We start from the raw sequence: 25,119 nt of genomic DNA, 5'->3' as shown, positions 1-25,119 counted from the left end.
TCAGAGTTTTGTTCAGGAATAAAGATGCCGACTCCGTCTAACAGTCTCACAAGAACATGTTGATTTGTCTGCCTCCAGCCTCCAGCCCCCAGCAAACTCCCCTCTCAGGCAGTGATTCCGCGCATGCTTGTGCTTCAGGCAGAGCCAATCAGCGGCTCCGAGAAAAGTATGACGCGACAACAGTAGCATTTGACTCGGTAAAGCGGCATCCAGAGGGTGTGATTCATCATTTCTCTAGAAAAGTTCAGTGGCGCTTGTCGTGATATGATAGCTGAATGAAGCGTCGGTAAGCAAGTGGGCGGTATTTTATAAATATAATAGAAATATAGAACTCAACACGCTTCACTGTATTCGCTCCTAAGCAACTGAAATCCTTCTTAAAATTTGAGGTAAGGATGAGGTGCAAAAGTCCACAACTCAGGAGTGGTTAAAGAAGGACCACAGCGAAGCTCAGCTGTATGCAATGTAGTCATCCCCGCCGATGACAATATCGTCATACCGTCTTTTCTACCCTGCGTATGCCCAAATTGAGCATTTTCTGGCCAGCGACGTCGTTACCTGGGACTATTCGCGGAAGATGAAAGTTCAATGTCCGAATTTAACTTTTGAGATCCGAACCAAGCCTTTGTCAGCCGCGATCTGGACTCATCCCGTTTTGGCTGCTGGGCCAGGTCCAACCTCGTACAACTAACCATCCCAATGTTTCTTCGAAATCGTCAACTGCTACTGTCATTTATGAGTCCATCAAAAGTGCCACTTTTGTTGTGCAATGAGTGTTGAGTGGTGAATGTACACCATTTTCATTGCGAGAGCCGGATTCCTAAATGCTGCTTCGGATTACGCGCTGGAATTGTCTGATTATATACGATCTGCAACAGACGCATTGCGGACTCACAATCATAACACGTTTAGTACGGGTGCATTCATGGCTGCAGAAGAAGTGATGACTGCAAGATGGCTGTGAGCTTGGCCGCGAATCCTACATAACCTGCTGAACCAGTCCGACTTTTCCATAATCCATCAACCTGGGTCACAGCCCCAAACTGGGTTCTTTTTTGCTGTACCCCCAAGGGCTGCAATTACACTTGTCCGCCTCTCGATTGCGAAGGATTCTTCGGAAATAGTTTCCACTAGCCACCCCTGGCCTGGCCTGGCTCTCTGCGTTGTGCGCTGTTTCAGCCGTATATAGCTCTTTCATTCTATGATGACCCACCCGATATGCGTGGAATGTTGTGGATTGAGGTGTTGTCGAGGACATCAGTTCCGGATGTGCGGTGAAGGACAGTCTCAGCTTGTGATTTTTGAGACTGTTTAATCTGCTCCGGAGATGGAGATGCATTGAATCACCAGTGCATGGTGTAATAACAGAATCTTCTGTGTAAAACACAATATTGATTTACGAAACTCCCTTATCAGCTTTGCTACGGGATATGTCCCTTTTATAAAGCTCATGCTCATACCATCGGCTTGAGTGTTATTTTTAATCTTCAACAATCTTCATGAATCCAATATCAACATGGAATCGATTATCCAATTGGAGAGTTCTCCAATTAATTTCACGCAGAAGAAAAATCTTGTTCCTCTCATATCGCAACAACCCGGGCACGTTGAAAAGGGCGTGCCGAGAACGCATTATATTCCCCTCCCACCGCCGTCGAAAGAACCAACTCAGGTCCTTGATATAGATAAGGAGACTCCCGACAAACACGTCCCTAGAGATCCACGCCTTATTAGGCTTACTGGTGTTCACCCCTTTAATGTTGAACCACCGTTAACTACCCTATATGAGGAAGGTATCTATCTTTCTTCCGATACCTTGACTAATAAAATACTGTCTGTTCCAAACTTCATTCATTAATGAGAGCATAGGGTTTCTTACTTCTCCAGAACTCTTTTACGTGAGAAATCATGGATATGTTCCTGAGGTTCATCAGGAGGACATTCCCGATTGGAAACTCAGCATCGAAGGGTGAAGTCCAATTTGATCGTACTGAACGAGTACACTAACAACCCCTACTAACTAGATACACATAGCCTAGTAGAAAGCCCAATAGTATTGAATTTCACTCAAATTTTGACCGAATTTGAACAAATCACGGCACCCATTACTCTGGTATGTGCCGGAAACAGACGCAAGGAACAGAACCAGGTGAGAAAATCAAAAGGCTTTTCGTGGGGGGCTGCTGGAGTATCGACAGCCCTGTTTACAGGCCCATTGATGTCTTCCATCTTACTAAAGGCGAAGCTGCTTCAAAGTGCAAGATATGTGTGTATGGAGGGAGTAGATAAACTGGTAATGGCCCCCTTTATGCCGCGCTTCTTTAGCAGACATTGACGATGCTCCCATAGCCCAACGGATTCTACGGTACATCTGTCAAATTAAATTGGGTGATGGACCCTAACAAGCGAATAATGCTGGCACATAAAATGAACGGCGAGCCACTTCGGCCAGACCATGGTCGGCCACTCCGAGTTATTGTTCCAGGTCAAATTGGTGGACGGAGTGTTAAATGGTTGACGAAGCTAATCATATCCGATATCCCAAGTGACAATTGGTATCATCTATACGATAATCGAGTTTTGCCGTGAGTTTTCCCTACAGCATCTCAACTTTATATTTCCCCAGTTAAAATTTGAAATATAGTACCATGATATCTCCGGAAATATCCACGAACGAGCCAAAATGGTGGCACGATGAGCGGTACGCAATATATGATCTTAACGTCAACTCCGCTGTCGTGTATCCTGAACACGACGAGACAATTGTAGTATCCAGCTCTTCCATGTATAACGTCAAGGGCTACGCCTATGGTGGAGGTGGCCGCAGGATTACAAGAGTCGAAATATCCCTAGATAAGGGGAAGAGTATGTAGTCTCCCCAGATCCTGATGTATCCGTTCTAACATTGCATTGCCTCCCTAGCTTGGAGGCTGGCAAATATAGAATACCCCGAGGACAAGTATCGTGAAGTTGACCAGTACTTGTACGGCGGCAAAATCGACATGTCATGGCAGGAAACCTGCTTTTGTTGGTGTTTTTGGGCCCTAACTATATCGACAACCGAACTGAAAAATAGTGACGCGATTCTGGTACGTGCAATGGATGAGGCATTGAATATCCAGCCTCGCGATATGTACTGGTCTGTTCTTGGTATGATGAATAACCCTTGGTTCCGTGTTACTATCACCAAAACGGATGGCTACTTGAGGTTTGAGCACCCGACTCAACCCGCTCTGATTCCTGGTGGCTGGATGGAGCGCGTCAAGAAAAATGGCGGGGATTTGGCGAATAGAAATTGGGGAGCTGTATTAGAAGGCAGTGAAAACATAGCAGCGATGGAAGCCCCTAAAATCAACCTGAAGAAGCCTGACCTGGACATTACTATAAGTTTAGAGAGGTTTAAAAGTCATAAAACTGGGCCTGAGCCATGGTTTGCACTTGAGGGCGAGGTTTATGATGGTACCACCTTCTTGAACGAACATCCAGGAGGGGCACAGAGCATTCTGTCTGCCGCTGGTCTTGATGTGACAGGGGAGTTCATGGCTATTCGTGAGGTTCCTACGTTGACCAAATAACTGCTTCCTTCGCTGACTAATTTCAAATAGATAGCGAAACCGCGAAGGGGATGATGAGGGATTATCACATCGGAAGCCTCGACATATCATCTCAAGAGGCCCTACAGAATGATATCGACGTCGAGTCGTTGTCACCCTCTCGTGAAGTATTTCTGGATTCGAAACTCTGGGCACCGTCATCCCTAAGCAGCAAAACAGTGATATCACCAGACTCCCGCCTCTTTACCTTTAAGCTCACTCACGATTCCCAATGCCTCGGTCTTCCCGTCGGAAAGCATGTCATGCTCAAAATTAGCGACCCATCCACCGACGAGACCATAATCAGAGCCTACACCCCCGTCTCCAAACAAACTGCTGTAGGCACCATAGACATCCTAATAAAATTGTATGCTCCCACTCCTGATTACCCAAACGGTGGTAAAATGACCATGGCAATGGACAAACTCCCACTAGGAGCCATGGTAAAGTTCAAAGGGCCCGTCGGGAAATTTGAGTACCTAGGGAAAGGTGCGGTGCTCCTAAACGGGGAAAAGCGTTATGTACAATCGTTCCATATGATTTGCGCTGGAAGCGGTATCACCCCTATCTTCCAAGTACTCCGCACTGTGATGGAGGACACAGAGGACCACACCTCATGTGTGGTCGTGGATGGCAATCGGACTGAAGCTGATATACTCTGCCACGCTGAGCTGGATGAATTTGTGGCACAGGATTCGAATGGCAGGTGTCGCATAGTGCATACTCTGACCCAGCCGTCGGCAACCTGGACAGGGCGCAAAGGTCGGATTTCGGAAGATTTGCTCTTGGAGTATGTTCCCGTTGGTAGGAAGAGGGGTGTTAAAAGCCTAGTGCTTGTTTGCGGGCCTGAAGCGTTGGAAGTTGCCGTCAAAAACGTACTGTTACGTATGGGCTGGGATAAGGATGATTTGGTCTTTTTCTGAGGCGACATATGGGAGTGACTTTCATAGATTTCATGCGGGGTGAAGGGGAATATATGGCTGTATCGATTTACCGTTTATATATTCAGCTTCCATTTTCGGGCACTTCAAGCACAAAATGCAGCTTCGCTGCTATGGGGGGAGGGTGACTTTGCAACACACGTGCTCTCTTCATAAATCGAATCTCAATCACATGTTCTTCGCTAAAATTTCAATTGAAGACAAAAAGAGCGTCCTGCACTCAATAATAAAAGCTCAAACGCACAAATAGGCTAGCGAAAACGGGGAATAGATATCCAAAGCCACAACATTGAAGAGAGGCACCTAATATGGACAGCATGTGCAATTCTATACACTTTCCAATCAGGAAAATGGCAAATATTTCTCTATCCTTTAGTCCCACCACTCCTCACCTTTCTAAAGCATGCAAACTCCCCGCGAGTCGCTTCCCGCAACCGCTTCAAAACCCCTCGCATCTCCCCCAGCTCAGCCTGTAACCTAGCCCTGGCCTCGTTATTTGTTCGACGATCAAGTTCCAAGTATATCTGGCTCTGTATTTTTGACGCCTCCTCTGTCGCGTACTGTGAGAGTGTTTGTGCAATGAACTCCGTATCCAGGGTTGCTTGCATGAGAGCCGGGAGCGAATACTTAGGACGCTGTATGAAGGCGTTCAAAAGCGATGAGGAAATCTGTGTTAGGAGGTGGGAGAGTATTGCGTTTGTGAGGGACGATGCGGGTGTGCTTGGTGGACTTTGAGTTGGTGTTGGGAGAGTTGTGGTCACTTCTGTATGCACCAGGACGAGGTTTAACATTGTTGTATATACATAAGGGCGAACTTGATCGGGTCGACTCGTTAGGGGAACCCAATCCGGAGCTGCGATCCCATCGAGGATAGTCGAATTTAACGTTGCGGTCATCGGCCGGGTGTACGATTGGAATAGGCGGGCGTCAATTTGACCAAGGACATCGCGGATTGTTTTAGACTCCTCGGTTAATTTAACGGAGAATGCAGTTTCGAAATTGGACACCAATTGAGGGACGTAGTCAGCGCGGAGAGCTTTGAGGTTGGAGAGCGTGAGGAGCATGCGAACGTTCTGAGAAAAGAGCAGTGAGTAAGAAAATCAAATATGGCTGTTGTTTGGAGTACAAAGGACTCACCCTATTTTTGGAATCAATGCCGCCTGAAGGGGGGATCGATGACGAGATATCCAATCCACCAATGCGAACGACGGGACCGACAAGAATCCATTCATTTTCTCCTTCAGTCGTAACTAGATGCTCCGCATTTTCAACAAGCCCGCTTAATGCCTTATACACGCTCGTTACAAACTGGGACCGGACCATCTGAAGGAGTTTCGCAGGTGGGGGGGTGACAACATCGACGACCCCAGGTTTCGTCATGGCCTCAGATATATACAATATCTTTTGCATTCCGGAAAGAACTGCGCTTTCGAATGTTACGAAAAGTCCGGGCATCTTAGTCATGTCCTTACGTTCAAAGTCTCTAGTCCAATCCTCCAGATATTTCACGCTCTCGGCATCTTTATTCCAAGCTGCGCATATAGCACGGACCGATCGTTCTCGTGTGCCGCTGACAAGAAGCTTTAGTTTATCGTAGGTACTACTACTGCTTGATATTGGGCTCATTGCAGCTATCTGGCTAGCAGCTGTTCCGATTAAGATTAAGAATTGGCTGAGATAGTGGACACCACTAAGAGAGTTCGCATATGGAGGCCAGAAGGCGAAATCCTCCCATGCTTCTCCTCTTCTAGGCGAAGGTGGGGGAATGTCCTTAGGATCTATCCTGAAACGAGAGTCGGTGGGGGTTAAGCCAGTTAGGGGGGTGTTGGGAGTTGTCGGGAGAGGTGAAAGTAGCAGAGACACGTCCTCGATAGGCGGATCGGCAAATATCGATACAGCGTTTTCGCGGATGAGATTTACAAGTTCAACCACACCATCTTTCAGATCACTTACTCCTCCCGAAGACAGTCGATGGTGTTTTCGGCTTTCACCCTCGAATCCTGCTGGAAGGAGCTTTTGTTTACTGCCATCGATGAAAGATTGTGTAGTGTCCCAAAACTCGATGACCTCTCCAAGGATGCCGCCGTCAACTGATAGTAGCTTTTTCAGATATGTGTGCACACATTCCCATAGTTCGATAACGGGCTCAGTATCGAGGGTGTCTGTGCCATTTGTTACGCTATCACGGTTAGAGATGTGAATATACGGCGCAACGGCTTGTGGCGTCGGTTTCTCCCTGTTGGCTAGACGTCGCCGAAGAATTTCAATTTCGACTTTCGACCGCTCACAGAACGCAATAATCTTGGTTTTCAAATAATCATAACGTCCGAGGAGCCAGACCCAGACCGGGTTATCGTCAACGCCGAGTTCAAGTAGTGTTGCAATTAGTTCCATGTGCTCTTCGATGGGGCCATCGACGCTCATCGTAGGGATATTTGCCTGAACAGTGCTCAAACGTCGCCACAAGTCCCGCTTGAAAATTTGTATTTGCTTTTCAACGTCCATCCACATTCTTCCCGTAGCAAGGATTAGGTGAACTTGTTCGTCGGTTAAAGGGCGCTGCGTTGTTGCAGCCCGGTCAGCAATGAGCTTTGCATCTATCGCATATCTTCTGGCACGTGTATATTGGTCAACAACTGCTTCGCAATCGCGCTGTTTGATCGATCGCGCGAGATTATATCCGATATCATATATCTCTCGGTGTTTTGCCATAGCTTCAATAACGGCTTTCAAACCCTCTTCTCGCTGTCGACCCCCAAGTGCTGCGCCCCACACCTCTTCCGCTTTCCCGGAAGCTTCCACTAAAGGCACGCGTATGCCCTTAACACCATATTCACTTTCTTTTGTAAGGGAGTTTTTCTGTGGAACTGGGCGTTCAGAGCTTCCGGGAGCGGCTGTGGCTCCCGTGCTGTATCTTTTGATGTGAGAAAGTCTTCCTTGAGGCAGGGCATCTGGTTGCGTGCCTTGGTTTCGCATTTCCGTATATACGTTGTCGATGGTTGCCTTTGCTCGGACGAAGCGCTCAAAATTCGATTCAACTAAAACCTTCAAAGATGCAGATTTCTTGTCGATAGATTTAGATAAAAAATCTAGACCTTCAAGAAGGGATTGGATAGAATCGGAGGCGTGAGTCTGGGAAAGGAAGAGCGCAGGCGAGAAGGTTGTTGACGATAGCAGGTAACGGTTTCGAACGCGAGCGTCATCGTCGGCGATGCCGCGTTGTTTCAACATCCTAACTACACTCTCGGAAGATCCCAAAGGGTCTGGTTCGTCCTTTTGGACCAAGTTATCCCTTCCATCTCCAGTCCGCTGAGATCCCGGCACTATGCTCCTGCGTTCGCTTCCACCTATTTGGAGGGCAGCATATCTCGATTTTCGCCGTTGGGAGGCAGAGGTGCCGGGGCCAGAGGACAGAGGCTCTTCACCATCCGAATCGTCACTTTCATTCAGCTCTGCTGGCCATTCTTCGGGGTAAAGTGACGGGATATTATAATAATGGGTAACGTCCGTGTCGTAGGAAGCCATAATAGGGTGTTGGGCAGCACAGCGAAACCGCCCCAGTAAAAATCAGAAGCAAGAGAAGGCGCGAAAGCAACTCCGTAAATAATGACACTTTTTAACCAGCCATAAAGTTTTCGCTAATCAATCAGTGCGCTCGACACATCTCTAAATCCCCGTCATCGCTGGCGCAATTGCTATGGATATCATGGTGTTGTTGTCTTGGACAAATGTGGTGAAGCTGAGCAAACAGAGCAAACACCCGCGCCGGCTTATCTAAGCTGGAAAAAATATCTCTGGGTGGGGCCGTGGTGAGTGCGCTGGGATACCATAACAAAGACCAACTCTTCCCTTCACTCTTCTCTCCAACAATTACAACTCATTTTTACCTCAAACAGCCTCAATTGCTTTTTGTGACTGAAAATTTTCTTTTTCGCCAGCCTCCATATACATCCCAGCCGCCACAATGATTTCCCTGCGCGCGTTTGCTCCCGCGCGGCAGTGCCTACGAACGCCAGTCGGCCAATTGGCCCGCAAATCTCCGCTCAATGTGGGTGAATTATCTCTCCAGCCGCAAGTCCGCACCCTACGGCACCACGACTTGGGATAAGTAGGCTTACTTCTGCATATAATATAGGTTCGATGCTATGCTGTGGCTGTTGCGGAAAAAGTAGCAAAATTTCCAGGAACCAAAGGCCCTGACGTATGCTATGCCTTCTTCCCTCAGCTGAAACAACCATTGCGTTTGTAAATTGGAAGCTGAGAACAACTCTCTTCTGTTTAGGGCAAATACACAGTCACATTGATCGAGGGTGATGGTATCGGGCCAGAGATCTCACAATCCGTCAAAGATATTTTCGCCGCTGCACAGGTAAAGCAAAATGCGCCAGCTTCGTTCCTTGACAATTGGTTTATCTTGGTTCTAGTGCGAGACTTGCTGAATCAACTAGGTACCGATAAAATGGGAACCGGTCGACGTTACGCCGATTCTCAAGGATGGGAAGACTGCTATTCCAGATGAGGCTATCAACAGCGTGAAGAAAAATTTCGTCGCCCTAAAGGGACCACTTGCTGTAAGTTCCGTTTTGCTAAAATGCCATTATTGAGAGCAAGGACAGTGGTTAAAAGGATAGACAGACACCCGTCGGAAAAGGCCATGTTTCCCTCAACCTTACTCTTCGCCGTACATTCAATCTTTTTGCAAACGTCCGACCTGGCCGGTCGATTGCTGGTTACAAAACCCCATACGATAACGTCGAAACTATCCTCATCCGCGAGAACACCGAGGGCGAATACTCTGGAATTGAACATGTTGTGGTGGATGGCGTTGTGCAGAGCATTAAGCTCATTACTCGGGAAGCCTCCGAACGTGTTCTCCGCTTTGCCTTCCAATATGCCCAGGAGGTAGGCAGGAAGAAGGTCCGCGTCGTGCATAAGGCCACCATCATGAAAATGTCCGACGGTCTCTTCCTGCGTACTGCGAGAGATGTTGCCAAGGATTTCCCCGATATTGAGTTCGACGCCGAACTCCTTGACAATACTTGCTTGAAAATTGTTACCGATCCCGTCCCTTACAACGACAAAGTCCTGGTCATGCCCAACCTTTACGGCGATATCCTATCTGACATGTGTGCTGGTTTGATCGGCGGCCTGGGTCTCACCCCGTCCGGTAACATTGGAGACGAATGCTCTATCTTCGAAGCTGTCCACGGATCCGCCCCTGACATTGCTGGTCAACAGAAGGCGAACCCAACAGCCTTGCTCTTGAGCAGCATCATGATGTTGCAGCATATGGGACTGAATCAGCATGCCGATAAGATCCAAAACGCTATCTTCGCCACTCTCGCGGAAGGAAAGGTAAAGAAACATCCATTGAACCCTACGTACTCATCAGTGCTCAGCTAACGACATTCTTAGTCCCTCACTGGTGATCTTGGTGGCAATGCCAAAACCAACGAATACGCAAGCGCCATCATCTCTAAACTGTAATAGTAATATATTATCTCCCTACACTCTCTCATCAACGATTTCCCCGAATGTTTTACGCAACCAATCATTTGCAGTTCTCCATTAGATAGAGATGGTCGTGATGTACATATCCTGAGCTCAGTGAGCTGATATTTTCTTTGTTTTCTTGTTTATCATTGCGAGAGTTAGCACAGTTTACTCCTTTCCTTAATTGCTACGCGTTATTTGTATACAAAAAAGTGGCTCGATGTAATACTACGTAGATGGCTTCCGGCGGTTCCCTGTTGAGGTTGATCTTCCTTTTGCATTTGGATATATAAACTTAAATGTGGAAGATATTGGACTCTAGCTGTGGTATACTTACATACAAACTCGTATAATGTTCACCTGTTGGTGATAACCGTGCAAACTTCCAAAAAACAAAACTAGCCCGCGTGTCCGGGTTTTCGCTAACCAGTCATTGAAAGAGATGCGAAGATACATCACGTCCCATAATTTAAAAACGCCCGACTCGAGTTAACCCCCATTAAGGATCGAAAAAGTGAAGAAGGGACAACAAGAGAAGGAAAAAAAAAAAAAAAATCTTACTACCGTCGCCTGCCGCGTTTAGGCGCACCTCTGGCCGGCTTTTTCGTCTTTCCGCGCGTCGCTTGAGTCCGAGTTGGCCTCGCCCGAGCTGAATCCGTGGCTTGAGTGTCGGTGTCTTCCCCTTCACCTGTCTCCGTCCCCTCTTCATCTCCTTCCTCTCCTTCGCCATCTTCTGCTGTGTCTTCTTCTTTGGCGGGACTGGCCTTGCTATGGTGTCGCCCTTTTCCATTCTCAGTTTCACCATGTAGCCGTGACGATCGTGTGCCTCGAGTGTTCGCACGTGTGCTACGGTTAGCCCGCCGGCCACGGGAAGGTGCGGGCGAAGAGCTGGGCTCTAACAGTTTATTTTCTTTAGTTTCTCTCCACCATTCAACATGTATTATCCGATAAAGCGGTCGGGATTACCCACCATCTGTGTCTGCAATTGTACTAGCCCTTACTGACCCTCCAGCAAGGCTCATAGGGGGAGACGATGACCCTCCTGGAGCAAGCCTCCTTTGAAACATCATTCCACCGTATTCATCGAACGGTAGCTGGAATGGACAGTAAGTCTCCTGTGCTGGTTCTGAATCGCCGGATCCATCTGTAGCAAACGAGGCTTCCTGAGTAGAGAATTGTGTTAGCCACTTCGTTGATCCATATCGTCCAACAACAAGGAGGATGTATGATTCGGTCACCAACTCGCTCATCGAGCCCCGCGAGATTGTATAGAGTTCCTAGCTTTTTCCAAATCCCAGGTATTCGAGTATGTTGATCGTTTGGTGTTACGTAGCCCTGGCTTATCAAATGTTCCGAGATAGCCAGCATGCGAAAGTGTTTGTGCATCCCTAACGATGTTAAATTGGTTACTTAAATTGCGCCCTGTGTCTGCATCGTGCCATAGCCGTCCACATACCGACAGGTTTCCATCGTATGATACCTTTAAGCAAGGATGTTTCTTGCTCCTCAGTCCATGGGTCTGTAACTATAGAATCGCTTTCGGTTTCAAGCTTCGACGCAGCGTCTGGTTGCGTGGGAGTGCTAGATGCATGCTGGAGAACCTCCGATTGTGGAGTCGAATCTCCCTGTGAGGAGAGCCGCAATTTCTTTCTGGGTGGCATTGTAAGGGATATACGCTGTATGGCTTGTAGGAGAATGTTAGTTATTATGGAGGTAGGGGAATGAGAGATGGATATGAGAGCCACAAACCGTGCCGGGAAGTGTTATTCGCCGAAACTACCCAGCTTGAACGGGGAAAGGTTGAAATAACGCCGGCAAATAAGCAGTGGTCCGTGCACGTGGCTATTGCACGCTAGTCCTATACTATACTAGTGTGTTATGATCAGTCGCGTTTTCCAAGGTTATCTCCCCAGACGCGTCAGAACGATTTCGGCTCGCGAAATAGCATATTGAACGGGACTTGTATGTTAGCAATGGACCTCCGAAGAGATGTGGATGACCCGTTTGCGCTTGCCGTTGACAAGCTCTGGGAACCTTCCTATTTTCATCTCCACGAGCTGCAACCGCTAGACTCTCTGCCTTGGGATGATGACCTTCCAGGTACAGCTGTCATGCTTTCGAATTATTTCTATGTTCGCAGCAACTAACTTCTGTCTCTAGAACTTGCCCAGGGCGTTTTTCAGGGTCCCTTAGACCTCTTTACGAAACGCGATTCCAACATATATGAATTGAATCTATTTGGTACAGACGCGCTCGAATCGACTGACCCAGATACCCCTTTATCCCTCAGTACGAGTCAAACTGATGTGGACCCCAATGAAACAAAGGATGAAACGGATGAAACGGATGAAATAACGGACATATGGGCATCGGATGCAAATTTAAACCTAATTACTATAGGGAGATCATTGAGGTCGTGGGATACATTTCCACACCATCCCGTTCACTGGGCCAGCCCTCTTTACCTAAGTGAAGCTGGTCCACGCGGATTTGATGCTGCATTAGGTTATCAGGCAACGAAATCGGGTCTTGAGGATTCGGGCCGAGTAGCGCTAACAGATATTTTCGTTGCGTCGCTATTTCGACTAGGCCTCGGGTGGAATTCAATTTTTTTCCGATTCAACGAACAGAACCGAGTGTTCGAAAAGCATATCAAGGATGCCCGCATATCCGGAATCAGCCTGACTGCAGTGGATGGCTTGATTGAGGAATTTTTACAATGTGGAACACAGGTGCGAAAGGTAAGAAGATTCATTCTTGCAACGCCTACTCAAACGGATCTGCCGACCCCGTTATCTAGCCTGGCTTGCGCTGCGTCGGTCCTACTACATAGTTTTGAGGAGCATGTCTACGAGCGTTTCAAGACGGATTTGCCGTTGCTGAAAACTCAGATGTTGTTCAGACGCCCTGCCTGTCTCCTCAAGGTCCTCGTCGACATAATAGAAAATGCAGAAAATGCGACAACGGATGGTGCTGTTATATCCTCAGTCTTTACAAAATGCGATTATTATTCCCATGAATTTGTCTGGCTATCTAGCGTGCTTCGTGAACTGATGGCCATGGTGGCTGAATCGTGGCTTTCCTCGGTTGAGTCCTGGATCGGACTTAGGCCTGAACCTCAAACCTTGCTAGAAGTCAATCGAAATAGGAAGGGTTTCATAAATACCGACGAAGTTCACGGTCAAAATTGCGGAAGGATCGAAGCTAGGCTGGTTGACTACAGTTTTCGTCCAGAAGCTATGCCTATCTTCGTTCCCGCAGGCTATGCGGAAACGATATTCGAAAGCGGCAAAAGTTTAAGGCTACTCAAAGAATTCCATCCTAATCATCCACTTTCTATAAAAAGTGGTACGAGTCGGTCAATGAATTTAGCCCTGGAGTGTGCTTTTACCTGGAAGGATATTGACAAAATCCAACAAAAAGCCAACAATTATGAGGCGCAACTTCGAGCTGAGATACTTCGCTACGACGAAGTACGACTCCAAAAATGTAGTACGTTAACATCTGAGGACAAGAACGCTGATACCCCAGTTCATGAAGACCATGACCCAATCGACGGCGTTTTTTCACTTTTCGACCTTGACGGCAAGAATGATGATATCAAATTATTAGCAAGTCATTCTTCAATCTCTTCCGATAGACTACACGTCCTCCTCACCGAGAGCAACTGTTTCAACACGGACGAGGTTCCGGGAAACAGGTCTCTTTTCGGCCCACCTTTGGATGCGTCTGTTTACCTCTCATTTGCCCCGGTTATTTCGGCCCAAACAAGATTAATTAACTTCTCCTGCCTCCACCTTCTTTTCAAAGGCCATAAAATCAAAGAGCACCTGCAGTTACAATGGCGGTTTCAATTATTAGGCGATGGTATCTTTTCATCACGTTTGTCTCATGTTCTATTTGACCCTGAAATGCACAGCGGAGAACGGAAAGCTGGTGTTGCCCGTGGGGGAAGTTCTACTGGCCTTCGTCTGGGCAATCGTGATACCTGGCCACCAGCAAGCTCTGAGCTTCGCCTGGTGCTAATGGGGTTGCTCTCTGAGAGTTATCACGGAGACAAAAATTACATTGGGCAAAACACCGGAAATCAAGTCAGGAATAAAGAGCTGCCTGGCGGCCTCAGCTTTGCAATCCGTGAGCTAACAGGCGAAGAACTTGTAAAATGTAAAAATCCCAACTCCATTGAGGCTCTAGATTTCCTCCGTCTTCAATACCACCCGCCTTCAGTCCTTGAAGCCATAATCACTCCCAGAAGTTTACGCAGATACGATACCATCTTCAAGCGACTTCTGAGGCAGATACGAATGCTTTCAGTCGCACGTGGCCTTATCCGTGACTCCACAGATCGATCGAATACCGCAGACATGAGCCGAACAATCACCCAGAAATTCCGCATCGAAGCGCACCATTTCGTGCAAACCGTGAGCGACTATTCCTTCCACATTGCAGTTGGAGAGACATGGAGCAAGTTCGAGAGAATCCTTGTCAAAATCGAGAAGTGCATTGATAAGGGAGATATCGATGGTACCATTGACAATGCCAAAAGCCTACACCGTCTCCGAGAGTATCATGAAGATGTCCTAGATCAGATCCTATTCGCTTTATTCGTGAGCAAGAAACACGTACAGGCTAGAAAGTTAATAGACGACATCTTCGGCACTATTCTCACCTTCTCCTCTATATCTAAAGCGGCCTCCACAGGCACGTGGGTGCAGCAGGATGGGAAGCCCTCTTATGATCGGATTGTTCGTCAGCTTTTCTCCGTGTTTAGGAAACAGGTTTCAGGTTTTGTAAGGTTTTTAAGGGCACTGGATGGTGCCAAGGCGATGAGGTCGAAAGGGAAACCTCAGGATCTTGCCGCGTGGGGGATCGATGATCGCGCAGGTGTTGACACAGATAGTATCTTTGAACACCTCCTTTTACGACTGGATATGAATGGATTTTATTAGTCCATATACTGTATGTGAAATATGAATTGATGATATCCCCCGTACTCCTGAGCATCAAATCTAGATAATTTTAGAAAACAGTTAAGTTATCCAATAATGTTTTATTCTGCCTTCTTCTCAACCCTAGCCTACACGTGTCATCAATCGAAGCAAGGGGAGCAATATGTACTGTACATACATACATGCACGAGAAGTCCCTCGCAAGCTCATGAATATAGAGCATGTACATGTACAAAGAGGTAACCAGCCAGAATCCTACACACTTTTGTGTGACGTACGTATTGGGCTTTTCGGTAACCTCAATTCCCAACCATTTGAAACCGGTTTCGTAGACCCCTGGCCTTGCATCTTCCACGTCTTCCACGTGTCTAAGCAACTCGATTCTAGCTTTGCGGGAATCGATCATGGAGATAAATTTGCACCAAGGCCACAAAGCGTGGCAATATCCCCCATGAAGAACCGCATCATCCACTGATCACCTGCAGGCCAAATCGGTCCCTGCATGTCTCCACAGGATTCTTCCAGTTAGAACCAACTGTCGTTGTAAATGCACACTAGGTGGAAATCTCTCAATAGCCAAACCCAAATAAACATTGTCTCTACAGATTTGTGGGGTATAGTCCTATTATTCACCGTTTTTTGGACCACTGTCTTCATACTACCCCAGGCCATTCAAGAAATCCCAGTCGAAACGGCTGAATTTCGAAAAAAGAACGTCAGCCTGGGATATCGTATATCTCATTATCTCATCCGCTATATTATTCTAACAGAAGAATTTTGTCGTCTCTAGGACTCTTCAACCATCCTCTTAACCCTATCCAGTAATACGGTGCTCTCTCGTCCAAGTCTTCGTTTCCCAAACTGATCTGGTCTTCTTGCCCTAGCCATAGCCTCTCGATCGCGTTGCTTGGCTTCTCTAATCCTTTGTTTCTTCTCAATTTCCTCCTGTCTCCTTCTTGCTATTTCTACCTCTTTGGTAAACGGCGACGGCTTTGGTGGACGCTTGCGCCGATTCCGCGAGTCTCTTGGCAGACGATCCGTTCTTGACGTAGGCGGTTGTTCTGCCTGGGGAGCATCAAGCATAGCTTGTCTATCTGGATGCAACTCTAAACTCGCTGCCTCTGGCTTTGTCGCATCTCCATCATTTTCCAGTGTTGATTCTTGGGTAAAACTAGGTTTTGCAGTTCCCTTTGCGAGTTCCTCTGCTTTAACTTTGGCGTAGGATTTCTTGACCTTGGCTTTATGGATTAGATCGCCTTTGATTTTTTGCACTATACACAGCAAAAGAAGTAGAACGTGATTAGTTGTGAGCATTTAGATCAAGCGCAGGGTAACAGCAGAAGATTCGGCGCGTACCCTTTCGTCGATAGGTGCCGTCAGGAAGGTTTGCTGGGCCAACTGAAAACCCCTTCTTCTTCTTAGCCACATTAGCATCGGCGCTGGCACCATCCTCCCGAGGTCTCTTAGCAGCCATGTTAACTTTTGTAAAGTTCAATTGCGGCCTGACAGATGTGCAACAGAGAATACCTGGCGTACTGGTGGATGAAACTGTTAAGTCCAGGAACTGTGCAAGAGTAAAGTTTTAATGTCCATAGACAACTATCGTACCATAGGCCATACTCATAGACAATCGTAGTTGCGACCAAGAAGGTAAACAAAGAATTTTCCCAAAACACCAACAGTCATTAAGTTAGCTAATATTTGAGAAAAATAAATTTTTGAAGATGATCTGGATGTCTCCACGTGACCCGGCTCGGCATTGCAAGGTTCCGTGGGGCAGTTCGGTAATAACCTCAGATGAACCAGCGATGATGTATGTATGTAATCAGCCGGTATCGACCATCGGACCGACCGATGATTCATTCCTTACGCTGCCCCGTCTTACCGTCATGGGGCTCGATGTCGCCAACAACAACCTCATGTCGCTCTTATCCAAGCAAGTCTTGCTCCTCAGCCCGCCTGCGTCCGCCTCGTAACAGCGCTGGCTCGAACCTGTTACACCCTACAATCCCAGTGCTCGTTGTATCCAAAATCCAAGTGCCCGCCACTACGACCGTGCGCCACTTCAATCCTCCCGCTTTCATTTCGTCACTGGCTGTGGGGCGTCTGCCACGTCTATCTCCCTGATGTCGACTTGTTTTCACGAACTGGTTGACATATTTCATGAATAAAATATGCCAATCTTCAAAGACCAAGAGCGACGAGAGCTTCTCTACCATCACGCATGGCCTGCTAGCTGTCCTGACGACGATGACGACATAAAGCCTACCAAGACTCCGAAGCAAGGAGTTGAGAGTTTGGAGGAGGAAGTTATTGCTGGTACTTCCTCGTGGAGGTCAAATATGGAAGCACATAGCAGCCCTCAAAGGTTGCAAACGAGTGATCGTGAGGAGTTGATTCGAAGTATCAAGAAGGGGGAAAGCCCTACATGGGTTCCTAATCGTTCTGTAAGTCAAACTTTAACCTTGATATATACGATACTAAACCCATTCATCGATGTTCGAGCTTGCGGTGGGGTAATACTTCGAGACTTTCGAAGGCCATGCGATTTACTCCAGCGCCCATGTTAATATGTCTAGATCTAGCTCTTCTTCCATTAGAGGAATACTGTAGCTAATTTCTGGGTCCCTAATAGCTGGAAGAGTATTTTGCAACTCATGGAGATCCTCCACACTCAAGACTTGAAGGCCAGCTGAACAAGGACAAATCCCATCCTCTCCTACCGGCCACAAACCTAGAAGAGTCATTTGACAACGGTTCCAAGTGTGAAATATTGACTTGTTGTCCCTCTGAAATCGAGAGGCCCCGATCAGCCCTGCATTCAGGTGACTTTCGCGAGGGATCACCCCAAGATCAGGAGCCACGTAGTCATGAGCCTTTCGAACCGGGCCCCAGCCGTCTTCCTTTTGGCTCTTCTCCAACCACTCCATGGTATACACCTCCAAGTCCGCCAGCACCTACAACGCAAGAAATCGGCTCGATTTTGGTCAGAAGCCGGGCAAGGGCTCCATCCTTGAATTCATTTTCATCCTTAAGCTCGTTTTCGTCAAGTTTTATTCTTAAGGCTCCAACAAGCCCGCTAGTCCACCAGGCCAATAACACCGACCTTGACTTCTCACCAAAGACTATAGACCCTCTCGACCTACAATCTAGCCCTGAGAAGGCTAATCGTCGTCGCACCTTACCAGCGGAAACCTTTACATCTTTCCAATATTCGCCTCCTGGATGCCGTCGTGGAGCCAATGTGCCCACTACTTCCCAACCATGGAGAAGAGAGGCAACCTTCCCTTACCAAGCCCATCAGCCCCGAAGGTCATTAACCTCAGCTTGCACTCTTCAACCGGCGTCATCTCCGCAGACGCCTTTCATGGGACGTTCGAGAAGACCGTCCTTTGCCACCGATATCTCCTCTCCGCTTCATCACGCATCCATGGTTGGGTCTTACGAGGAATCTATTTTGCGGGGCAGAATGTCAACAACTCCCTCCAAACCTCTGGATTTTACTGCGCAAATTGGCGTGCTTGGGAGAGGGAACTGTAAACCTAGCCTGAAGTGTCCACCTCACGTTACTGTGCCATTTCCTGCCGTTTTTTATAGCTACCCAACGTCCGGCGGTGGACGATCAATCTCGGATGACAGCCCCAGCCCTTACGTTGGTTTCATCGATATTGAAAATAGCTTTCCAAAGGAAGACAAATCAAACCAACGAACCCGCCGACGCTATGTCAGTCCACCAAAACTGGTGGACAAACATCTCGAAGTGGACACTACTCTGTCAGAGGTGAATACAAATGTTCCAACGCAACAGGAATGGCGTAGGAGGGAGAAACGATCCCGGCGGTCACCATCTCCAAAAGCACCACCTGGAGGATGTTACAGGATACCTCAACAAGGCCAACTACAGATCATCATAAAAAATCCCAACAAAACCGCAGTGAAACTTTTCCTTGTTCCTTACGATTTAGAGGGGATGGAGCCGGGAACTAAAACCTTTATCCGACAGCGAAGTTATTCGGCTGGACCGATTATCGACATGCCCCTGTCAGCAAGGACAAATTCAGAAGCTTATTTGGGCATGGGGGATTCAGCTGACAAACCGGTACTTAGATATCTGATACATCTAAATATCTGCTGCCCTTCCCGTGGCCGCTTTTATCTTTACTCAGGAATCCGAGTCGTTTTTGCAAACAGAGTCCCGGACGGCAAAGAGAAACTGCGAAATGAAGTTCAATATCCTGATCCTCAGTATAGCCCTTATAAACCCGCCAAGGAAATTAATAAGTTAACCGCGGAAAATGCCATTAGGCACAGAAGTTCTGGTTATAGACCTAATTTACTGCCCATGGCTCCGATGAGGATGAGCTTCGATAATTACGAAACTAGCCTTTTTGCTCGGGCACCTCCGGTAGCTCCATTGGAGACATTCAATTTCAATCTTCCCGTTCATATGTCGGGCAAGGCTAGTCCATATGCCCCAGATTATCAGGACACTGAGATGGAACAACATGATCTACTTCACCATCAGAACCGGTATGGAGGTTTACAGGGCCAAGCTAGCCCTAACAAAGGTGATCTGACCCCTCTACTGCTGACCCCAAGAATTCCCTCGCCTCCTCCACCCGACCTAGGAAGTTCGACTACAGGCACAGACAACATGTACAGCAAACGCCAAAGGGGTGACGTGGGATATGGAAGCCCATTCAGGATGACACCCATGGGACACGAGACGGGAGCAAGCCTATTGGCGCGAAAACTGAGACGGCTAGATGTCGTGTTAGGTCCGGACTTGCCGGATGAAAAATAACATTTACATGATATATAGATGTGCGAACGATCTATTCGAAAAATGGCCTTGATCAGCTTCAATGGCGCGCCGGCGCTCATCCACATGGTCATTCGACTGGAATGGTTTTCCTTTTTTGGTTCTGAGGCTCAATCCACTCTTTCTCTAACGTTTCTTTTATTCTCCTTTCGCGTCGTTTATAGACAAACTGGTGAGGGAATCACAACGGCGTTGGATCGGATGGTTAACCCAACACAAACTAAAAGAACCTAGGAACGAGACTGAAAGTGTTATATATCCGCGATCAAATTACTCCCAGTACTTTTTTTTTTTTTTTTTTTTTTTTTTTTTGGTTCCTTTTGGTCTAGCCTGGCTTTAAATATGCTTCATTTCCCTTTCCCATTCCAGTTATGCCTCAACTATGGTTTGCAATGGCTTCAATAATTTGTATATGTGCAATATAAGTGTATCCATTTTGCGAAAACTCCGCTTCTTCACTAGCTCATTTAACGCTCTTTTATTTCCTCTCTTTGTTCTTTCCACCTCCTACCCAACCAAAAGCCCCAGGAGGTGGTTGTATGGAAATGTCTTGGAAAAGGAAAAAAAAGTTGTGAAGGGATGGAAGCGAGAGGCAGAGAATACTTGTAAGGAAAAGAACGAGTTTGTGGATAATATAGAACGCTGTGTGTGTAAACAAAGCCATGTCAAAAGTCAGAATATTAAACCTATCCGAAGACTTCACCAATAACCTTAACTTATTGACGTATGACCCGCCTCTATATCCTCTATATTTTGTTGGAAAATTATCTAATTTACTCACTTGACTGTTATATTGATCTTTAGATGGAATTTAAGCTTCTTCTTTGCTTCAGTTTTTTTATATTCTTAGAGTGAAGATAAATTCCTTTGAATTAGAAGCATGTTTTTCTTTGCAATTTGAGCATTTAAGCAGAGTATGTTTGCATATTTCATCTCATTTTTAACATATTTTACATTTATATTTACTAGTTGTGCAATCATTTGCACAGAATTCATATTTTGAGTTTCAGAAACATGAGACTATAAAATATTCATATCTCTGACAGTTGAAACACTGTGTTTAACTTTTGAGATTTATTTTTGAGTTTTTATATTCATTAACTCTCACTTTTAAATCTGCTACTATTACTTCAGAAATCTTTAACTGTTTAAGTGTTTTTATATATATAAAAAGTAATGTATTTCTTCTATTATATCTGAATTTAATTGAATTCAGTTATACAGACTTTTTTCTGAGTTAAGTAGAATTGTATTCTTTTATCTGATTTATACAAAGTAGCATTTCTGTGGCGGGCTGCGCCCGATCATAAGACTATTCCATTACACTCCATAGATTCCTGCCGTAAGCTCCGACCCTCCTGCCGAAAGCTCCGATTCTCGGTCGCCGATCCTCGGCTGAAGAACCCACGGAGTTCCTATTCTCCCGCCCTGAAGCTCCACCTCATACACATATAAATATTCACTTCAATCACTGATTCTCACACTTTCTCTGTTGTTTTCCTTCTCTAACATTTTTTACTTTTGTTATATAAGACCTATATCTTAATGCTGATCTATTCAGTGTAGGCCTCTTATACTTGAAAAACATTCATTATCTTTTTATTAGAGATGATTATTTATTAAGAAAATATCTGAACATATAATAATATGTAAGAAATAAGAAAATGAATAATTACAGACTAGTTAAGCAGACACTAAGTCTCTGCTAGATAGATAGAAGCTTGTCTATCAGTCACTCTGACTCTGTAACAAGATCTTATAAAGAGAATATCAGTGAAAGATCTGAGAGTTCTAACATCTTAGATATATAAAATATTTATACAATTACACTTCTTTCAATTCTGAAGAACTCTTTAACACAGATATCACATATCTGATAAATAATATAGCAATGTCTACTGATAATATAAGAGAACTCTTGAATGCAAGCATAGATACAGTGTTACAGTAACTCTATACAATGTTGAAATTACAATAATAATAGATAGCTGATATGTATATAAATTAATAATATTAATATAAGAAAATTCATATAAGAGGCCTACGCTGAATAGATCAGTATTATATTAATAGGTCTTATATAACAAAGAGAAAAATGTTAGAGAAGGAAAAGAAAGAGAAAGTGTGAGAATCAGTGATTAAAGTGAATATTTATATGCATATGTAATAATATATGCAGTGAAGCTTCAGAGTGAAAGAATCTATACATGTTAGTAGTGACTGAGAATCAGTGATTAAGAATAACTGAGAATTGAAGTGTACACATTTATAACAGCTGAGAATTGATGATTGAGAATGACTGAGAATTGAGATGTATACATTTGAGAATGAAGTAATTGAAATCTGTGAAGTGTAACAGAATAGTCTATATAATTAATCAGACACAGTTCATCATATTAGTTTCTCTCTTTCAGAAGCAGTTCTCATTGATCAAGAGCTGCTGTTTCAGATAACATAAAACTCAGAGTTCAGGTCAGTTAATCATAGCTGACTTATTTCATAAGATATTATCAGCTGCAGCTGTAGAATCTCTTATCAAGAATATCTTCAATCTCTTACTCAAGTTCATTATCTTCTTCTATAATCTCTGATAACTGTTAATCAGAAGTCAGTTAAGAAGAGAATGAATCAGTGATAGTATAGCAGAGTAAGCTTGTATAAAAGATATCATGAATCTCTGATAATATGTTAAGACAGTAGTTATAACTCTCTAGAACTTCTATTACTTTATATCTGACATGGCAGTAATCTAGCATATGAGATGAATGTATGATTTGTATATTCTTAAGATTCAATTATATAAGATCTTCTATCTTATACTGCTCTGCAGAATCTCATCAGATGTTAATTTAATCTTCTTAATCTTGTTTTACAGTCACTATAAAGATCTCTGCTCAGTCACAGACATCTCAGAGCTTCATTACTATATTATCAGTGATTTGAATCAGACTGCAGAGATTCAGTGTGAACTGTGTAATCTCTAGAAGATTCAACACTTTCATGTGATATTCATATGTAAGAAAGAACAGACTTATATCTGTTAAAATAGCATCTTAATCATTGATAGTGATCTCTGTGTATAGAAGAAGATCATGTCAATCATCTTATAAATGATTGTAGAACTTATAAAGATAATTCTTCACAGTCTGAATTGTCTGTTCTGATATATCATCAGTCTCAGAGTGATAGACAGTTGACAGACAGTATATAATCTTAAGAACTTGACAGATTCTTGTTCAGAGAGTACTCATGAATTGACAGTCTTAATCTGATACTATAGTTCTCAGTAATTCATGCATCTAATAGAACAGACTCTATAGAAAAGCTTCAGCAACTTATTCAGTATTCATTTTATTACAAGATTTCAATATTACATCTTTACTCAATCAATTCATGATAATCAGAATATTTCTATAATTCTTACTCTCAGATAGATTAACAGTGAAGTCAATTACTACATCTTATCAGATTCTATTAGAAATATTAAGTGATTTCAGTAGATCTTTTCTACAGTTCTTTTATAAGATAATAGAAGAATAGTAGTTACAGTTTCAGATAAAGTATCTGATACTGTTTAATATCTCAGATTAATAAAACTCTCAGAAGATTATTCTATATAGTTATTCACAGTCTGAATAATCAGTTATATATAAATTATGCATCTCTTGCATTATTCAGATGTATAAGAATTCAGAGTGAGAGACTCAGCATTATTTACAGAATTATAGAGTGTTATTATCATTGATTAAATATTCTGAGATGTCAATTCTTACATGTAATTCTGGAAAAAATCAGAGTACTTTTTATCATACTGCTTCAGTGAGTGCTTGAAGAAGTTCATCAGTTTAAGCTACTGTATGTTATAGCTCATCTAATGTAGATTTGAGAGAAGTTGAGATATCAGTAGCAGTTCTAATTAAAGAAGCATGTATAGTGTTATGAGCTGTTTTATCTTGATTAACTAGTATCTTCAGATTCAAGAGTCAGTGCTCTCAGTTCATTCAATGAGTATCTGTTATATCAGATAGCATATCTTACTCTTATTAAGAGAGAGCATCTATCATCAAGTTCTGACTGTGAGAACAGTAGTGTATTATAAAATAAAAGCAGCTTAAGAACTCAGATTATCATATCTATTATTCAGTGAGTGTATAAATAGTTATAAAGTATTTGAGATTCTTATAATCTGTGACTATCTCAAATTCAGAGATACTTCAGAGTTCAGAGTCTCATTCTTCTAAATAGTGTACAATTATAAGAAGTTTCTTATTATAGATCTTATAATTACATTCAGTAGAACTCAGTTTCTTAGATATAAAGATATATAATTATAGAACATCTTTATTATTATATTATAATATCACTTCTTCTATTATATAGTCAGAGAAATCAGCTTCAATAACTGTCTCATAATTAGAATTGAATATTATTAGTAGAGAGATATTAATAAATATCTTCTTTATCTGTGTAAATACAGCTTCAGTATCTACTGATTATTGAAATACTGAGTCTTTCTTAGTAAGTTCTGTAAGTGATCTCATAATATCTGAGAAGTTTTATATAAATCACTGATAGAAGTTAGTAAATCTGATAAAGCTTTATATATCTTTCACAGTGTATGAGATCTCTTATTCAAGAATAGCAGAGATCTTCTCAGAATTTATTCAGATTTTCTTGTCAGCTTCTATGATGAAATCTAAGTATTTAGTACTCTTGACTTCAAAATCACACTTATCAATATCAATTGATAGTTCTACTTCTCATAGTCATTGTAATACTCTTTGTATATACTCTTGATATTTCTTTCTGAATTCATCAGTGAAGATCAGAATGTCATCTAGATAAGTAGATATAAATTCATCAAGAAAGTCTTGAAGTGCTCAGTTAATATACTTCTGAAATGTACTGAGAGCATTGATCAGTTCAAAGAGTGTGACTACTCATTTAAAGAGATTATATCATGTTCAGAATACTGTAAGTCACTCATCTTCTTCAGTAATGCAGATCTTATAAAATATGATAATGATATCTAACTTTGTAAATTATTAAGCTTATTCAATACAAGCTAGAGTTTTATTAATAAGAGATAAAGAATAACAGTCTTTCTTTATTAATCTGTTCAATTCTCAATAATTCATGCAGAATCAGAGTTCTTCATCTGATTTCTTTGTAAAGAGAATAGAGACTGTAGTGAAAGAGTTGCTAATATATATAAATTCTTTATTCAACAGATCATTGAGTGTCTTTTGAAGAAGAAGAAGTTCATCTCAGAACATGTTATAAAGAGAGTCTTATGACAGTTCAGAGTTCTTATCAGTGGG

At 43.9% G+C, this 25,119-nt stretch overlaps 7 protein-coding genes across 10 annotated transcripts; 4 read left to right on the top strand and 3 right to left on the bottom strand.

The window, feature by feature from the left end:
* The first annotated feature begins 674 nt into the window (after positions 1–674).
* On the top strand, positions 675–7,605 carry BDBG_00910. Of its 2 annotated transcripts, XM_031720105.1 has the most exons (7): positions 675–1,793; positions 1,870–1,969; positions 2,035–2,293; positions 2,350–2,585; positions 2,645–2,865; positions 2,923–3,549; positions 3,606–7,605. In XM_031720105.1, the coding sequence occupies exons 1-7, from the start codon at positions 1,517–1,519 to the stop codon at positions 4,514–4,516; spliced, it is 2,631 nt and encodes an 876-aa protein (XP_031576121.1). In that variant the 5' UTR covers positions 675–1,516; the 3' UTR covers positions 4,517–7,605. The 2 variants fall into 2 exon arrangements, with proteins under 2 accessions (XP_031576121.1, XP_031576122.1); XM_031720106.1 differs by having other exon boundaries at positions 702–1,793; positions 1,870–2,293; positions 3,606–5,536.
* Positions 1,832–8,232, bottom strand: BDBG_00909 (exocyst complex component Sec5). Its single transcript, XM_002627955.2, has 2 exons — positions 5,672–8,232; positions 1,832–5,607 (listed from the first exon to the last, which is right to left on the bottom strand). The coding sequence occupies exons 1-2, from the start codon at positions 8,057–8,059 to the stop codon at positions 4,900–4,902; spliced, it is 3,096 nt and encodes a 1,031-aa protein (XP_002628001.1). The 5' UTR covers positions 8,060–8,232; the 3' UTR covers positions 1,832–4,899.
* BDBG_00908 (isocitrate dehydrogenase [NAD] subunit 2, mitochondrial) lies at positions 8,016–10,582 on the top strand. Its single transcript, XM_002627954.2, has 6 exons — positions 8,016–8,582; positions 8,670–8,735; positions 8,817–8,903; positions 8,983–9,105; positions 9,170–9,889; positions 9,950–10,582. The coding sequence occupies exons 1-6, from the start codon at positions 8,499–8,501 to the stop codon at positions 10,019–10,021; spliced, it is 1,152 nt and encodes a 383-aa protein (XP_002628000.1). The 5' UTR covers positions 8,016–8,498; the 3' UTR covers positions 10,022–10,582.
* BDBG_00907 (MRG-binding protein) lies at positions 10,265–11,800 on the bottom strand. Its single transcript, XM_031720104.1, has 4 exons — positions 11,484–11,800; positions 11,270–11,415; positions 10,998–11,190; positions 10,265–10,922 (listed from the first exon to the last, which is right to left on the bottom strand). Exons 1-4 carry the CDS (start codon positions 11,686–11,688, stop codon positions 10,588–10,590), a joined length of 879 nt encoding a protein of 292 aa, XP_031576120.1. The 5' UTR covers positions 11,689–11,800; the 3' UTR covers positions 10,265–10,587.
* Positions 11,801–11,963: 163 nt separating this feature from the next.
* On the top strand, positions 11,964–15,234 carry BDBG_00906 (gamma-tubulin complex component GCP6). The gene is made up of 2 exons (XM_031720103.1): positions 11,964–12,127; positions 12,188–15,234. The coding sequence occupies exons 1-2, from the start codon at positions 11,992–11,994 to the stop codon at positions 14,974–14,976; spliced, it is 2,925 nt and encodes a 974-aa protein (XP_031576119.1). The 5' UTR covers positions 11,964–11,991; the 3' UTR covers positions 14,977–15,234.
* On the bottom strand, positions 13,704–16,660 carry BDBG_00905. 3 transcript variants are annotated; one of them, XM_002627951.2, is made up of 4 exons: positions 16,585–16,660; positions 16,333–16,511; positions 14,697–16,247; positions 13,704–14,619 (listed from the first exon to the last, which is right to left on the bottom strand). In XM_002627951.2, exons 2-3 carry the CDS (start codon positions 16,448–16,450, stop codon positions 15,763–15,765), a joined length of 603 nt encoding a protein of 200 aa, XP_002627997.1. In that variant the 5' UTR covers positions 16,451–16,511; positions 16,585–16,660; the 3' UTR covers positions 13,704–14,619; positions 14,697–15,762. The 3 variants fall into 3 exon arrangements, with proteins under 3 accessions (XP_002627997.1, XP_031576118.1, XP_031576117.1); XM_031720102.1 differs by having other exon boundaries at positions 16,333–16,660; XM_031720101.1 differs by having other exon boundaries at positions 13,704–14,626; positions 16,333–16,653.
* A 152-nt stretch (positions 16,661–16,812) lies between these two features.
* On the top strand, positions 16,813–20,300 carry BDBG_00904 (uncharacterized protein). The gene is made up of 2 exons (XM_002627950.2): positions 16,813–17,423; positions 17,612–20,300. The coding sequence occupies exons 1-2, from the start codon at positions 17,151–17,153 to the stop codon at positions 19,778–19,780; spliced, it is 2,442 nt and encodes an 813-aa protein (XP_002627996.1). The 5' UTR covers positions 16,813–17,150; the 3' UTR covers positions 19,781–20,300.
* Positions 20,301–25,119: the final 4,819 nt, after the last annotated feature.

The sequence above is a fragment of the Blastomyces gilchristii genome, assembly GCF_000003855.2.
Source record: "Blastomyces gilchristii SLH14081 genomic scaffold supercont1.2, whole genome shotgun sequence".
Lineage (NCBI taxonomy): Eukaryota > Fungi > Ascomycota > Eurotiomycetes > Onygenales > Ajellomycetaceae > Blastomyces > Blastomyces gilchristii.
This window is presented reverse-complemented; position numbering and strand designations above follow the sequence as displayed.